General features: G+C 40.4%; 1 protein-coding gene across 5 annotated transcripts in view; it reads left to right on the plus strand.

Moving 5' to 3' along the window:
• ANO4 (anoctamin 4) overlaps positions 1–17,294 on the plus strand; it is a 128,326-nt gene that overhangs the window by 47,040 nt on the left and 63,992 nt on the right. For 3 of the 5 annotated variants that reach the window (XM_083400510.1, XM_083400511.1, XM_083400512.1), the window contains 3 exons: positions 1,379–1,567; positions 10,289–10,399; positions 16,322–16,458. In XM_083400510.1, coding sequence (XP_083256636.1) covers positions 1,379–1,567; positions 10,289–10,399; positions 16,322–16,458 — 437 coding nt within the window. The remainder of the gene's footprint in view (positions 1–1,378; positions 1,568–10,288; positions 10,400–16,321; positions 16,459–17,294) is intronic. The other 2 variants (XM_083400513.1, XM_083400514.1) reach the window with 1 other exon arrangement.

Consider the following 17,294-nt stretch of genomic DNA (forward strand, 5'->3'; position numbering starts at 1 on the left):
GACACTAAAGGAGGCCGGGTTTTGAATTACAGTACAGCATCGCCAACAGGCAACATGAATAAGGAGCAGCAATGTATTAGTTTTATTCAAGCATGATCTTTAAAAATCATGGTACTGTGGCCCAAGGTGTAAAATGAATGTATGCATTATGCTATCGGGTCATACAAGCTAGGGAAACTGGAAACAGATTCAATGGAGCAGTGGTTGAATTAAAGAGGGGGTCCTTAATAAATTCCACATGTAGGGCTCCAGGTCTCTCCTTAGTTTTTAGCCAAATCGTGATCCCTCTCTGGACCTTCTAAAACTGGGGGCCTGTGACAAAAGATAAGAGGATTGAACTCCTTAATGTTATTTAAGTACTGTAAATGAAGACAGGGCTCCCGTGCCTTTAATAAGGTTGTGGAAGCAGGAATCTCTGCAGCAGCTGGTGAAGATTGCACTGAAGGGATTAGAAAATCTGCAGCTGCTGAAATTCTCACTTCCACACAACTATTGGAGGTACAGGTAATGAAATACTGTGCTGCATTTCTTTTCTTTATTGTTCTTTATATTTCTGGGCTGTCCTTTGAGAACTCTAAACCATTGTAGATTTAAAATTGGTGCAATTTGAAAAGTTTGGTTTGGCACTGTGATTCAAAATGGCACCCAGTCAAACAGGCAAAGAAAAACAAAAAGCAAAACCCACTGCTTGATTTCAGGAACCATAACAAGGGTCATAGGAATAATAAATGATACAAATAAATAGACCAAGTCTTTTCATATCATTTATATATCACAAAAATAAATGTGAAGTAAATTGCATTAAGTATGAAACTTATGTAAGATTTGAAGATACCTGGGCTCGGCTGTCGCCCACTTCATGTTACACTTTGGTTCTGGCTGGAAAAAGCACATTCCTGCTGTGGGATATGTCCTTACAGTACAGTATTTCAGAATTAAGGGTACTGGTATGATTTACTCTAGTGCGCTATAGTACAGTATGGCTTGAAGGATAGAAAAACAGAATTCCTTCTTTGCAAGAGGGGTAGCTGGGGAGGATAGTAGGAAAGGGAGGCAACAGCTGAATGGAATGTGGAAGTGGGAGAGAAGGACTGGGATGTTGGAAGTTGTTTTTCTGGGCCTTAGAGCAGAGATTAGAGTTTAAGTGGCCAGTACTGTCAGTACTTACTATAAGCTATCACTACTTAGTACACCGTGGCTTGAGTCACTTTTAAGAATGGGAAATTTGCAGACTTAAGTCAACAATCCAGTTTACACACGTGTTGACTTCTTTCAAATGATTCATTTCAGACACCTTTAAATGTCAATCTATGTTTCTAATATACATAAGCAAAATTTGCCTCCTACATCCAACTTGGTTTTTTTATCTTTCTGGTAGGTAGAAGCTTATCTATTCATGGGGCTGAAAAGCGTGTGCAGATCTACCAGAGAAGAAGCACAGCAAGCCATCGCTTATCACAGCGCCCGTCTGTGGTTAGGCATTCTTCAGTCCCGCAAGTCAGAAGGTCAATAAAAATGGAGGCCTCATCTTCTGGATCTGATGGGAAGCCAATCACGCATCAGCCAGGTAACAATGTTTTCCTGATTGCTTTACACAAATGATACATGCTATGAATTCATAGCATCTGATCAAGCTTGCATGGAAATCAATCTATAAGCCAACATCCATAGATTGATGTTCACTTCGGCCTTTCTCCGTGTGCTTGTTCATAGCTGCGGTGGCTATCAGTAGTGTAGAGCAAGTTTGGGAATTTTAGAAAAGAAGAGATATTTCACAGCTTTTAAGATTTCTGCTCAAAAAATCACCATCAAGCATACTTACCCAGTCTGCTACTTGCTATTTTTAGACACTTAAAGTATGCCAGTATCAGAGTTACCACTGTAATGTTACTTTCTCCATCCTCTCTTTTCGGTACAAACAAAATACTTTATTTCCTGCATACCAGGAAAAGCCTGCATTTATCAAAAGTACTAATAGAATCAGCTCTCTTTGTGAGTTCTTGCATAAGCCAATGTCAGCTTGGCAGTGTAGGTGTTTCAAAAGGGCCTGTTGATACACTTTCGCAATATAGGGCAGCAAACAGCAACTTCCTGAGATGTTGACACCCAGTTTTTGTTTTTAAATGTCATTTAGCATACCTGTCTATTTTATAAGCTACCGGGCAGCAAGGGTGACTCTTATGTGTGTTTTTCTTCATGACCCAATGTGTAGCAAGCTGTTTTCATTCAGCTGGCCAGTGTAAGTTATGCACAGGAACTCCTGCACTTCTGTCCCTTTGTCACTTCCTCAGTTCTCATTACCAGCCACTGCGCACGCAGACCAGGGTGGCATAGTGGTTACAGTGTTGGACTAGGACCTTGGAGACCAGGGTTCAAATCCCCGCTCTCCCTTGAAGCTCACTGGGTGACCTTGGGCCAGTCACCAACTCTCAGTCTAACTTATCTCACAGGGTTGCTGAGAAAATAAAAGGCAGAGGGGAAGAAGTATGCACAACACTTTGAGCTACTGGGAGGGAAAGGTGAAATAGAAATATTAAAATGTAGGTAATTTCCTGACATTTACTTTCAGGGCAGTTTTTTTTAAAAAAGGAAAGAAAAAAGAAACATGGGGGGAAGGGGGGCTCACTGTATCCGCATTCTAGCTGGCTGAAGCTGGCAGTGTTTTGGACGTGGCAGATTGTCCATCTCTTCACTCTACACTCTCCCCACCCCCTCCATTTAGGATTCCTTTTTCAGTCATTAGTTTTTCTCTCTTTTCTCTCAATAAAAATAAAATAAAACATCTTCCTCTGACACAAACACACACAGACACACAGTTCAAAATCACCAACAGAATTGGTTCATTTCCCCCCTTCATTGTTAAATACATAAATAAATGAAAATAAAGCAGATCTTTTTGAGTTATGGTGTTGCACATGCATTTGTCTGTCTGTCACATACAGTATTCTGAAATGGCAATTGCTCCTCGTTTCCCATCAAAGGTTCAGGGAGGCAGCAGATGGTTTATGGATAGGGCCAGTGCTATTGCTCTGAGCTGCTCCTGGCAAACTGAAGAGAAACTCTCGGCTGGTTGGCCTCAATTTCTGTGGGGATCATGCTCCATTAAAGTTAAGTGCAATTCACCACCAGGAAAGACAGAGAGCTTTCATTTATAGGACAGAAGGAGTTTCCATTTAAACAAAGCTGCAATAAGATCAGAGCAGCAAGCCTGAAGGAAACCTAAGGTTGGAACTTGAGGCTTGGAGACCAAATTAAACCTTCTCACACTTGAGCACAAAGTCCCTGGTGCCAGATTAAACCCTGTGGAGGCCCCATGACAGTCAAAACATTGTTTGCACTCAAGTGGGATAACATTGAAATAAGAAAGCTTGATTGTAATTTTCATTCAAGGTCAAATCAATATTATTTTGATCCGTTGTTGCAGGGCCCCTAGAAGGCCCATTGGCCAGTGCCTACTCTGCCTATTTGGCAATTTGGCACTGAAAGCCCCTAAGAGGGCAGGATTATTGCCCATCTTTTCACCTCTTATGAAATCTGCTGGGCATAACTCCATTTTCTGAAGAGCTAAGCCTCAGGAGAAAAAATGTGTTCGTGTGGATATAGGATTTTATACACATAGTGGTTTTGCTGTCCATATGAGCTATTTCCAACAGTTCAGCTACTCATGCTGTTTGTTCATTACTTAAATCAAATGACTGGTTTTAATGTTTAGTCAGTATACAGGACACAGGTTGACTTGGAAATCAGTCTCCTTCCCATTCAGGTACTCTACTTCGGAACTTGGTATATTAATCTCTTAAGTTGTTCTTCCATTATAAAAAGAAGTTTGTGAGTTGGAACTTCCAAAAGCTAAGAAGATGATTTTTTTCTAAGAAATGCAGCACTGATCAGGAAAGTATATTGGCAGCAGTACATCTCTGTCTACTTGCTGCTACTTATTTACATATCAGATTTGCACCATTTAAAGGAAATAATGAGATTTCTTATTTGTATTAGGCAGTCACCTTTTTTCTGACTCAAATTATTTTTTGAGGGTGAAAGAAACCTGCATGTACAATTGCATATTAAAGTCTAAAGAACATAGATTACACATTTACACTCACATTGGTATGTGTGTGTAGAGAGAGAGATTAGGAACTGAGAACATAAAATCAGATGTTGGTCTGAATGTGGAAAACACCTGTCCTCACTGCATTATTTATTGATTGTTTATACACTTATGGGCATTCTTGACCAAGTGGTGCTCTGGTGAGTTACAAAAATATTACAATTACTTTAAATGTGAGCATTTGGATGTGGAAGGGATACCTATTCAAGCACTCACCGGAATGTATATCATGCAATGTGTAGCTGATTCGACTCCGGCTTTTGGATGCACGTTCAAGTTGCAGTTCCTGATACTCAAGTGGAAGGCTGCTTCCACATGCAGATCTCTGAATTTGGATGCTGATATCTAGAGCATGGTGAATATGACAATATCTTTTTCGAAACTCTGTTAACACTCTATTCCACAGTGAAATTAAAGCAAAAACTGGAAAGCTGAAGCAGTCACTGCAGGATGCAGACGTCTATATTTATCTGGTCACTTCCAGATTGTCTATCTATTGAACATTAATTATGCTTCATTTGCAGGGAAGTTGTATGATGTCTTATCAAGCACTTGCCTTGCCACATTTTCTAGTACATTTTCCTTCCACTTCCCTTACTGAAAAAAGTTGTGATTTTTCTTTTCTTTTGGGAAGTGCATTTGTTGCACAAGAGCTGCAAATCCACTTTAACTGCACAGCATGAATTTGCCATTGTGCCATTGAATCCCAGTTGCAAAATAACAAATCTGCAAGCACCCTTTATCATTACTTACATTGCATATAATCCATCAATGCAAAAAAGGACTTGTTTTTTAAAAAGCTGCCCATTCCATTACAAATATCCATAGGGTTGATATTTAGTATCTGAAGAGGCAGTGGAGTTCAGAATAAGCTGTGTGAACTGACAAGTACCTGGTCCAAATTCTACCACATGAATATAGAGGACCTTAACCAATCCACTGTCTCTCAAGCTCAATCTACTCCACCTGCAATAAGGTGGTGATAATACTGAGATACTGTATAGGGTTGTTTGAAAGATTACTGAGAGGCAAGGTGTGCTGAAAGTTCTGAGCACTCAAAAAAGAATATAAATGCTACCTATTAATTTACAAAATGTAGTAGGTGTTATCATCACAGCTTCTCATAACTGATTTGAGTCAAAGGGTTCCAGTGCATGTTCTGTAAATGGCACTGAATTATACAGTACAAAGAAATCATCATAAACAACAACTGTTCTTTTCACTGGAAATTGCTTGTGAGTATATTGTTATGGTTGTTGCTACCATTGTTAGTCCATCCATCCATCCATGTTTGCTTTTATGTAGATTTTGGCCCAGTGTAATTAGGTGGGTTCACCTACTTCATGCAATTTAGGAGGCACAGATTGAGAGCAAAAACCAAAGATGCACTTCGTTTCTAATAGTTATTCTTTATTTTATTTTATTTATTATTAATATTTACTAAATTTGTGTACCACCCTTGATCCACAGATCACAGGGTGCTTCACAAGGTAGATCCTACAGAACTGAAGTCTAGCCACCCCTGGTTTACACACAACTTTGGAGAATTGCAGAAATATTTCCATGGCTTTCTATCTCATGAGATCTTTTGGAGATGTAGAGGAAGGTGTCATAGTATTTCTGCCTGTTTTCTGAGAGTGCTCTTCTTTGAACATAAAATTAATGCTGCTGGGATTTCCTAGGGTCCATGCAGTCTAGCAACGTCTTCTCAACAAGTGTCCAGCTAAATGTCTCTGGAAGCTTAGAAGGAGGGCAAGAAAGCAACAGTTCTCTCACGTTGTTTGTCCTTGGCTTTAGGTTTCCTTTATCTGTCACGCTTGCTGGCTATTGACAGAAGTAACCTTCATGAATTTAAAGCCATCTAAGCAAGTGGTCATCGCTACATCCTGTGGTAGTGAATTTCATAAATTAATTATGTATTGTGGGAAATAGCATTTCCTTTGTCCATTCTGAACTTGCTGCCGATCAATTTCATTGTGTAATCTGAGTTCAAGTATTCTGAGAGAGGGAGAGAAAAATTCTCAGTCCACTCTTGGCCTACCTTTCATAATTTTATAAAAACTTAAATCATGTCCTCTTTAGTCATCATCCCTAGACTTCAATAATAATATTGATAATTTTATTATTTATACCATGCCCATCCGGCTGGGATTCCCCAGCCCAGCCACTCTGGGCAGCTTACAACATATCTTAAAACATAATAAAAACATCAGTCCTTAAAAACCTCCCTAAACATGGCTGCCTTCAGATGTCTTCTAAAAATTATTTACTTCCTTGACATCTGAAGGGATGGTGCCAAGCTTTGGCCTCACCTCAGGTAGGTGATCCACCTCTTGGTGGTTTTGTTGCCTTTTCAGTACTTTCCCCAGTGCTATAATACTCCTTTAGAGAAGGGGTGACTATATACAACTGCACTAATTCCACCCCCATGACCTGTTCAGCAGGCAGATATTCATATGTGAGAGTCGCAGGAAAAAAAAACATGTTTTGGAATTCTTTAGTATGATTGAGGAAGTTATTTCTTGCTTGCTGCTTAACATCCATGTAGCTGCACTTCTTGAGGCCTAAACTCAGATGGGATGTCTAGAGTGTACGGGCTTAGCAAAAATGACCTGCATTGTCCCGGCCCTGTATTGCCTTATGAAGCATCTGAGCCTGACTGTACTGCTAAAGGAATCCTTAATTCTACATAGTCTCCCATGTGACTAGTTGGTGTTTAGGATTCTTACAAGTATTAGCTCTGGCATAGTATATACAATAGTTTTTCAGTATAGTATTATAGTTTATTGGGTGATTCTGAGAAAAGCAAAGCACAAACCAGTCATTAATTATCTTGGTGTGTAGTTCTGCATAGAGAGGATGTTGCTGTTTGATTGAAAGTTCTCTGTGTTGTGCAGAGGTGTGTGTCATAGCATAGGTGTGGAGGTGTACTTGTGTGCTTGCAGTTGATCAGCGTAGTTGTGTATTGTGTGAGTACTTGTGATTGCAGGGTGGTTATGTGGCGCCCACAACAGATTAAGCTTCAAAATGTCCCAGTGGGCTCAAAAGTGTTGGTAGCCACAGCTGCAGTCAAACAATATCTGAAGGGCACCATGTTAACTACTGCTGTTTTAAAGTCATTTCACATGTTATGGCAAGGAGTTGTTCTCCATCATCCTGCTGATATATGTAGTGTATTCTGCAGCCACCAGCCTGTAATTTTGCTGGCTAGAGTCGCTAGACCATTTAGGCTCAATTTAAAGATTGAATGCCTTTATTTGGAATTAACAGCAAACCATCAAATAATGTTTACCCTCTTCCTGCCCATATAGTATATGACAAAAAAAAATTGTTTAATTTTCACTGTGCAGAAAGGCAATTTAGGAATATTGTGTTGTGCATACGATTAGATTTTGAAAATGGGTTCTTTTGCGTCTGTCAGTTTTTTTTTCTAAATACACTTTACAGTTCACACACAATAAATCTTTGCATCAAGGTATCCATCCTTTTTAGTGCATCCTATATTGTTGTAGCATTTTATAGATGCTTTCAGCTGGCATGCTGAAGCTTGCCTTTTACAGTACTAGCTGGGTGAAGTGATGTGCTTTGGCTTCCTGCTGCTTTCATCTTCATATTTGTCACAGGCTGTATTGGATTTCGACATTTTCTCTGCTTATTTGCTTGTTCTGTTTTAGAGTCGGAACTTGTTATAGTTGAAATTGTTATTTCACTGTTATGCTTCCCATATCCATACATACTGGAATGAGCTTGATGTTGCCATGGTGAAAGAAAATGTGTGATCTGGTTCCAAGAGCAATCCACAATCCAGTAAAGCCAATGTGATTGGGATTAAGCCCCATTTCATTACAACTTTCTACAGACAGCAAATTCAGCAGGTAAAGCTCCAATGGTGAGGCTGATTGGATTCTACTGCCAGCTATTCACGTCCCTTTTTGTATCCCCCGCCCCCCTGAAAACTCAAAACAAAATACAGTGGTACCTCAGAAGTTGAATGGAATCCGTTCCAGAAGTCTGTTCGACTTCCAAAATGTTCATTAACCAATGCGCAGCTTCTGGTTGGCTACAGGAAGCTCCTGCAGCCAATTGGAAGCTGCATCAGATGTTCGGGTTCCAAAGAACGTTTGCAAACCAGAACACTCACTTCTGTGTTTGCGGCGTTCGGGAGCCAAAACGTTCAACTCGCAAGGTGTTCACGAACCAAGGTACGACTTTACCCATCAGAGTACAAAAAGAATTCAAAACAGAGTCAAGACCTTAAACATTTTAACAGATGGGACATCCATGCCCAGAAGCTATTCACATCCTTATGAGGTTACTTCAGCACCAGCGTCAAACCCTGGGGTGTGAGTTGTTTCAGTGTATGGATCTTTGCGACTGAGGGGTATAGTGAGGCGTGAATCAGAGAAGAGTCAGTACTGATGATAGCTATGTTTTTAACACAGTGTGTCCTTGACTTAGAGGAACAGTTAGTTTTGGATTGGAAAATAAATTCATCTCCCTACTCAGTTATGTGGCAGCCCTAAACATGCATATTAGGGAGGAATCTCAGTGAGCACATTGAGGCTCACTTCAGAGGGAGCATGCATTGGAATATGCTGTACTCTCCAGATGCTTTGAACCACAACTTCCACCAGCTTCCACCAGCATGGAGAGCAACATCTGGAGGACACCGGATTAGGGAAGTCTGTGTTAGAGAATTTACAGTACATCTGAAATTACAGAATTACACAGGGTTCATTCTCTGCTTTCTGCCTGCTTCTAGCCCAGCTAGAAACCACTCCAGCTATTGTTCTTCTTGCTGCCAGCCAGTGAGGGAGAGGGACCACCTGTTTGCTCTCAGGCTCAGAGCAACATCCTTTGTCAAACTAAGGACCATACTTAGGCCCAAGAAGCTGGCTTGGCTACTTCAACAATTGAATCCTCCAAACTAACAGCAATATATATTATTCATACACAAATTTAATAAAGGGGAATGTCTGATCAAATAATGTAAAGTTCAAAATTTCCAAATGGAAAATTCGATTCATAGAATCATAGAACTGTAAACAGAGGCGGTTTTAGGGTCGTGGTTCAGTTGCACTGGGCACCACAACAATGCTGTAGAATGGAGCGTGAGAGGTGGTGGGCGTCAAATTTTAGCACAGGGTACACTGGTACCTCTTGTTACGAACTTAATTTGTTCTGGAGGTCCGTTCTTAACCTGAAACTATTCTTAACCTGAGGTACCGCTTTAGCTAATGGGGCCTCCTGCTGCCACCACTGTGCAATTTCTGTTCTCATCCTGAGGTAAACTTCTTGACCCTAGGTACTACTTCTGGGTTGCAGAATCTGTAACCCGAAGTGTTTGTAACCCGAGGTGTTTGTAACCCGAGGTACCACTGTACTGCTGAAATTTGAGAGTCCCAAGTCCGCCACTGTTGTAGAGTTGGAAGAGACCCAATGGATAATCTAGTCCAACTCACTGCAATGTAGAAATCATAGCTAAAGAACCCCTGACAGAGGTTTGCATTAAGCAGGAGCAACATCTTCCTTGTTCAATTGTTTTGGAAGCAACATACAGAATATTTGAGCAAACAGAAAAACAGATTTAATGTTACAAAGATCATAAAATGCCTTGGATTCCCAGAGATAATTTAGTATAGAATCATTAATAGATTTATAATAATAAAAGCAAATAAATTTACATCTGTGTTAGTTTAGTTGAGTCTACCCAGGAGAAAACTGGCTTACACCCAACTCCTCTGGCTTTTCATTTAATGATTGTGTTGCTGTTAAGGGTCAAACTAGGCATGATATGATTGTACTAATGCATGTTTTCTCTTGTGTAAATTGCAGCCAAAAATGCAATGGATGGTTTTGTTATGTCAACAGTAACTATGGGGAAGAGAAGTTTAACTCTTTCACTCCCGGCCAAAAATCTTCTCTCTGAGGCTGTTATTTGCGGGGATGAGTGTAGGTAGCTGAAAGACTGTTTCTTTATGGGGAGGAGGGCATCAGCAGCATGCTGTGGGTGTTACGATTCAATAAATGCATTCTCAAACTGACTTTCCCTGCGCTTCACAGAAAAGTAATTATTCCAGGCAGCTTTAGTGTTTGCAACCGTTGTTTCTTTCCCACCCATCTTCACTGGAGTCACTACTAAACTATTGCAAACTCCGCCAATCTCTTCAATTTCTTTAGAAGGAAGAGAGCATTGTCAAGGTCGTCACCTGGAAACACAAATATCAATAAGACTTGACGCTCAGAAGAGAGATGTGGACTTTTCAGAAATACTTAATGCAATACAAGAAAGTAAGTTACTCTGTGGGGCTCAGATTCTTAACATTGTAGAAATGTTAATGGAAATGAATATATACTTGATTAGTTGAAAGGGGGAGGTGGGAAAGGAACAACAACGCACACAAGTGTGATTCAGATAAGGTGGCTTAATGAAAATCATTGCATTAAGCGGTGGATTCAGATCTACAGATTTCAGTGTAAAAGGACTTGTGAAGAAATTGTCAGTAAATCTTTATTAGCTTTTATTTATTTCTTAGTGGGATCTGCATGCAGATCAGGTAGAAACATTCTTTGGAATATTTATGTACTGCTTTTCAACAAAAGAAAAAGGTTCTCAAAGATTTCACGTAGAAAAGGGTTGGTTCCAAACATGTGTTGGGCTTTCACATGTAGAATTCCCACCCTTCAGCAAAGGTACGGAGTCTCACAATGTGTCTGATTGCCTACAGAGGATTTCACTTGGAGAGCAATACATGCCTGGAAGCACCTGCCTCCTCCTTCCCACTCCCGCCAACCCCATATGAGAACAGATTTAATAATGTCTAGTGCCAGGAGGGGGACGCGGTTGGCACTGTGGGTAAAAGCCTCAGCGCCTAGGGCTTGCCGATCGAAAGGTCGGCAGTTCGAATCCCCGCGGCGGGGTGCGCTCCCGTTGCTCGGTCCCAGCGCCTGCCAACCTAGCAGTTCGAAAGCACCCTTGGGTGCAAGTAGATAAATAGGGACTGCTTACTGGCGGGAAGGTAAATGGCGTTTCTGTGTGCTGCGCTGGCTCGCCAGATGCGGCTTTGTCACGCTGGCCACGTGACCCGGAAGTGTCTCCGGACAGCGCTGCCCCCCGGCCTCTTAAGTGAGATGGGCGCACAACCCTAGAGTCTGTCAAGACTGGCCCGTACGGGCAGGGGTACCTTTACCTTTACCTTTAGTGCCAGGAGGAGAGGGCTGCTCCACTGTTGAACAGCTCTGACAGCCAGGGGCTTAAATATTGCAAATGAATCATTCAGGTATCACAAATGGGGCATTGACAACAAGTTATTTTCCATGGAAAGTAAATCCTAAATAAATTGGGGGGGGGGGTATGGATGGGCAATGTCGTGTTTATGCTGAGAAGAGCTTGCATGCATGACGAGCAAAGAATCCCAATAAACACCAGTCTGGAAGCATCTGAGCCTTGAAGAAGGTAGAAGGAATGGTTGTTAACAAGTTGTCTTCTGTGATGAATTGCAGAGGTGAAATTACACACATTTATGATGGAAAAAAGGCTCTGAAAACAAATAAAGAGAAGTGCTTCTCAGGATTTCTGACCAGATCATTTGTTCAAAAACTTTTACATTTTTCAATGTGCTTTCCCCAGGAAAACTGTGCCCATAGAGGGAGTTTTTTTTCAATGTTGGGGTGCATACACTGTTCCATGTGTGCTGATACTCATATATTTTTATGAGAAGGCCACCATGCTTACTTACCTAACTATACAGCAGAGTGGGGGGCACCTGTGGCATCTTGGCTGAATGTGACCATTAGCCTAATTTCATGAGTGTGCCGAGGAAGGGGTGGCAGAAAGAGAGAGAAAAAATGGGGGCACATACTCTTGTTTTTCTCAATTGTAAAAAGTTCTCAACTGCATCTTACTCTCTCTTTCTTTTCCCAACTGTAAAAGTGTAAATCAAATTACCTTTTGTAATTAGATATTTAACCAAATGTGGGCAACAAATAGGAAATATTTATAAGAAAAGAGCAAAAAGTGAGCTGGTCTATTGGTTGTTGAAACATGTTGCATTTTTATATTACGTACTACTAGACATTTAGAAAGCCTGGCATTGTTGTCCAGAGTAGTTAGAATTTTAAAACCAAAATATTAGTTCAGAAAGCCATAATTATTTCACTTCAGTTCTCAAAACAGGTTTAAAGGTGTGTTGGTATGTGACAGGCATAGGTATTCCTGGTGTTAATATAATTTACCACTATTTCACAGTTCAAAGGTTTCTTTTTGTGTTTAGTTTTAACTTTACAGATGTAGTTCCTAAAAGTCTGGTTCAAAATATTTCTTATTAGTTGTGATATGTTCCTATTCTATATGCATTTCATTTTGATAGTGTTCATTTTGCTAGATATTTAGAAAAAAATGTTGATGGTTTAGATTGCTGTTGTTTTTAAATTGTTTACCTTAGTTTTGTAAGACGCACTGTCCTTTTACTGTATAATTTTTATGGATAGCTAGTTTACTGTAATCACGTGTTTTTGTTTTGCTTTGTACATGAGCTGCCTTGGGAGGCCCTAAAAAGTGGCATGGAAACATTTTTAATATATTTTGTCTGGAAAGAGCCAAAATAGATTATTTAACAAAGCAGCTCACATTAATTAAAAGGGAACACACAGTGCTTAAAATAACACTTTGTTTACAAATGAAAAGTCACATAAAGGAGAAGCAATGAAGCATTTCACTCCTTTGAACATAAATTCTCTATTTTGGTCCTTGGCTTTCCAGGCTTTGTAGTGTGATGGCACACATGGCAATAAGTTCAACAAGGCTGCTGAGAACTAGTCAGTATTCACACTCTTGGAATGGAGTTATTTATTAGTTTAGGAATTCCAAGGAACAAGAGGAATTTATTTATTTGCAGCTGCTCCAAACTGCAAAAACAGATTTTTGTGTTATGTACACAACTTCCAGATAAGTATGCATAGTATTGAGCAGCAAATTCAAATGTGCTCTCCTGCATAGGATTGTAGCCTTTATGTGTCAAAAATAAAGGTGGCATAGTGAGTGCACGGGGGACGCGGGTGTCGCTGTGGGTAAAACCTCAGTGCCTAGGACTTGCCGATCGTATGGTCGGCGGTTCGAATCCCCGCGGTGGGGTGAGCTCCCGTCGTTCGGTCCCAGCTCCTGCCCACCTAGCAGTTCAAAAGCACGTCAAAGTGCAAGTAGATAAATAGGTACCGCTTTATAGCGGGAAGGTAAACAGCGTTTCCGTGTGCTGCGCTGGTGCTGGCTCGCCAGAGCAGCTTCGTCACGCTGGCCACGTGACCCGGAAGTGTCTTCGGATGGCGCCGGCTCACAGCCTCTAGAGCGAGATGAGCACGCAACCCCAGAGTCGGACACGACTGGCCCGTACGGGCAGGGGTACCTTTACCTTTACCTAGTGAGTGCACCCCCCTAAAAAAAAGTAGGCACAAAATGCTTACATTTGGGGTCCCTACTTGTTACTTGGAAACCACATTTTTTCATGCTCTGCTTTTTTTTACATGGATTTGTTTCCCTATTCTTGCATTATATTATCTCACAATATTAACTTTAGCATTGTTAGATGCTGAACAATAAAAATCATGGCAAGCCAGCAGCCACTGCATTTCCCCCCTTAATCTTGGTGAAAAACAGATTTCTTTTTTACAATGTTATTCTGTTGAACTTTCGGCTGCCATCCTCTCTAGAATGAAAACTAGGCAACGGAAGATCACACAAATGATACCAGAAGCTATTTCAAACATTTCCCATTAGTACTTGTGGCCTTGTGAACTCTAGCTCATGTAATAGTGCGTCTGTCTATTATAATGAAAAGGGTTTAACAATATTCTGCATTCAACTTGAACGTTACATTTTCCCAGTAAGCACCGTTTGCACGAACCTGTTTAAAATGCAGTCTTACAGAATGCGGCCACCAAAAACCATACCGTCATAAAAACCATAGGCCAGAGTCCTGTCTGTGGATACAGTGAGTGATGTATCCACACACAGAACAGTTGGTGTGGGAACCAACCCAAGTGGTGGCAGCCTTGGCCTTAATCAAGATTGGGTCCTGTGCTTTGTAACTTGTTCATAAATGAACCAGAATGAGCAATGAGGTAGCCAAGTTTGCTGGTGATACTAAATTGCTCAAAGCTGTGAAAACAAAAAGAATCATAGAATTGTAAAGTTGGAGGGACCCTGAGGATCATCTAGTCCAGCCCCCTGAGACTGTGAAGAGCTTGAAAAGGACCTCTCCAAACTGAGTAGAATGGGTGCTTCCCCATTTTCCCACTCCTACCTCCTGCATTACTTATAGCAGTGTATTCATAATTAAACATTCCCTCTTGATCTTCCCAGTGCCCTACTCAGATATTATTAGTATCAAAACTGAATTTAGCATTCTGGTGCACAGAGTCAGTGCTGTAGAATGGGTGGCTTAATTACAGCTAATGGCACAGGTGAATTTCCAAAAGAAGACCACAACATTAAAATAATCCAAGTAAAAAAAGGGAAAGTATGCCATATCCTTTCAAAAGTTCTTTTTTTCTGAAAAAATATATATAATCAAATATTCTTTTTTAAAAAATGTTGAAAGGTTAGCTATGCTTTCTGTTGAAATTGCCACACCAGAGTGCAAACGGATATGGATTCTGTTCTACAACCTTTTTAATGTTCCTGGAAATTCTCAGAAGATAAGGTGGAACAAGGAGGAGAAGAGATGTGTTGCTGACTCACTCACTGTGTGTAAGATGTCACACTGTGAGGATAGTCATTGGCAGTCTGATGAATGAACCACCTAAATGCTTACCTGACGTTGGTGGATGTATTTTCAGCGGCCTCTGAATAAAAGGGAACAGATTTGGTAATGGAATTCTTCCTAAAAATCTGTAGGGAGGGAAAGGGATGCTGTGCGCTTCACACCAGTTTTGTGCTTCTCCTGTGCAGTGTGTCCAAATGCACATATGTAAAAGTTGGATTTATGAGATTATAAAACAGCGATGAGAAGCTTTTGCTGCAACAAACTGGAACACAGCCTATTTGCTCATTCAGAATGTGTGTAGTAATTGCACTGCTTTTGACTGCATGCAGTTTTCTAATTGTATTTGTGACGTTTGTCGGTCTCCATGTAAACTGAAATACGATGGGATATTTGAAAATAGTAGGAGAATCAGTTTTAAAAATAAATTAAAAAATAACTGGGAGTGAGGGGATCTCAGAAGATGCAATAAGTAGAAAGCAAACTTCCAGTTAGTTGTGAGCTGTATGGAGGCACTTGCCCCATGACTGAAGATGTACTGTGCTTGTGGCAGTGAAATTTTGAACCTGATTGGCTGTGCTGCTGTGAAGGGGCGGAGTCTTTTTTCTGGACGTTCCATGCTGAGGGGAAAAACAATAAGGGAAGAGCGAGTTCAACATTTTTCATTTGAAACGAGGATTAAAACCTTCCACAACTTTAACGATGAAAACTCCTAAAGTCCAGGTTTCAAATGAAAAGGCAGAGGTTCAAGTACATCCCTTGGTGGGTGTATGGGATGTAGACTGCTGCCTCTCTCCTGCTGCTGGCTGCCATTTTTATTTCCCCATAAAGACCTGGAATGACATTTTGTATATTGTATTGACTAGATAATGGAAAACCTATAAATCTTCCAAGTACTATGTATGACTTTGCTCTGGATTTGTTTCCCCCCAGCCTTTTTTCTTTCTTTTTTAAAGGAAATATATAAACATACTGAGATTTGACTTTTTATACAGAGCAAGCAGGGATATTTTTTAAAAAACTGTATGATATATTTACCCAGGCACAAGTGTTAGAAGCTATTTGGAGTCATGTTTTGCCATTTTTAAAGCAGGGCTATGTCTCAGAAAACTTTGATGTATAAATTTGGGTGGAATTTCATCCAGAGGTTACAAATCTACAAGATTCAACTGAGGGCTGGAAACACTTTGTGGATTAAGTGAGGAGACATACACACCTGTCACCACTGCCTTGAAGTTGCTGTGGTCATTCAGCACCACCTTTCACCTGTTGGCTACATAATATCATTGTTTTGGATTTACTTATTAGCACTACGAAACAGATAATTTGCGACATGCAAATGATTTATGTTGACTTTGATCTGAAACACACAAAGTTGAGATCTTATTTCATATTTGTGAGCAAAGCCAGTATTACTTTCAACGTTAATGTATTATTTTTTATTATTGCTTTTTAGTAGCCAAGGATGTCAATATTTTCTTTGATGAATTAGAAGGCATAGCCAGCCCTTCCAAGGACGATGAATCTTTGCTTCACCATGGTAATTTGACCAGTACTTCAGAGGATACTAGCAGATTGGAGGCAGTGGGAGAGGTAAGAAGCTTTATATGTCTAATTTATTTGTGGGTTTCCATTGCTGAAATTCAAGTCATCTCTGATTTTACAAAGGTTTGCTGGGCATACAGTTTAAAATGAGTTCGCAGACCCACCCAGTCATAAAGTTAACACTAAAATCAAAGTTAACCATGATTTCATTAATCTGCAGACAATGGAAAAGAGTTTCCAGACATTATTCTTGACTATTTGAAATAAAGCAAGCAGATTTATCTATCTCTTATATCTAACATACATTGTGCATGAAGGTGAAAACATCAATTGTTTTTCAAATGGACTTGTAGAAAATAATTATAAGTAAATTATGCTCATTGGCATTTAGCTTTGTCAGTGTTTGAGATATGACACTGCTTCCCTTTTATCCTTTCCTTATCGGGTTTGCAGCCTGCCTAAAACATCCCCTAAATGTGACAATATTTGTTAGTTGGCTTGTTTGTTTGAGAACTGTTGTGGTCACCCCATTGATTGCCAGGGTTGATTTGGCTGATCTGGCTGGCTAGGTGGGTGTCCCCTTCCTCCCTCACCGCTCCATGTGCGTCCCTCCCGAAGCTGCGTGCTCGGTGGAAGAGGACGACCATCCCAGATAGAAGGAGTGTACCGTTCTTCGGTCAAGGGTATACGATAGCTGCGCTCCCCTGCTAGAACCTCCAAACTCTCTCTCAGCCTACCTCATAAGATTGTTGTAGAGGAAAGAACTATGCATGCCATTCTTGTGGAAGGGCATATTATGAATATTGTATTTATTCTATCCTGCCTTTCTGTCCTGCACAGTAGGTAGCTAGCAAACAAAATTTAAAACATTACAATACTAATAA

This window comes from Podarcis tiliguerta, assembly GCF_965153285.1.
Source record: "Podarcis tiliguerta genome assembly, chromosome: 10".
Taxonomy (NCBI): Eukaryota; Metazoa; Chordata; class Lepidosauria; order Squamata; family Lacertidae; genus Podarcis; species Podarcis tiliguerta.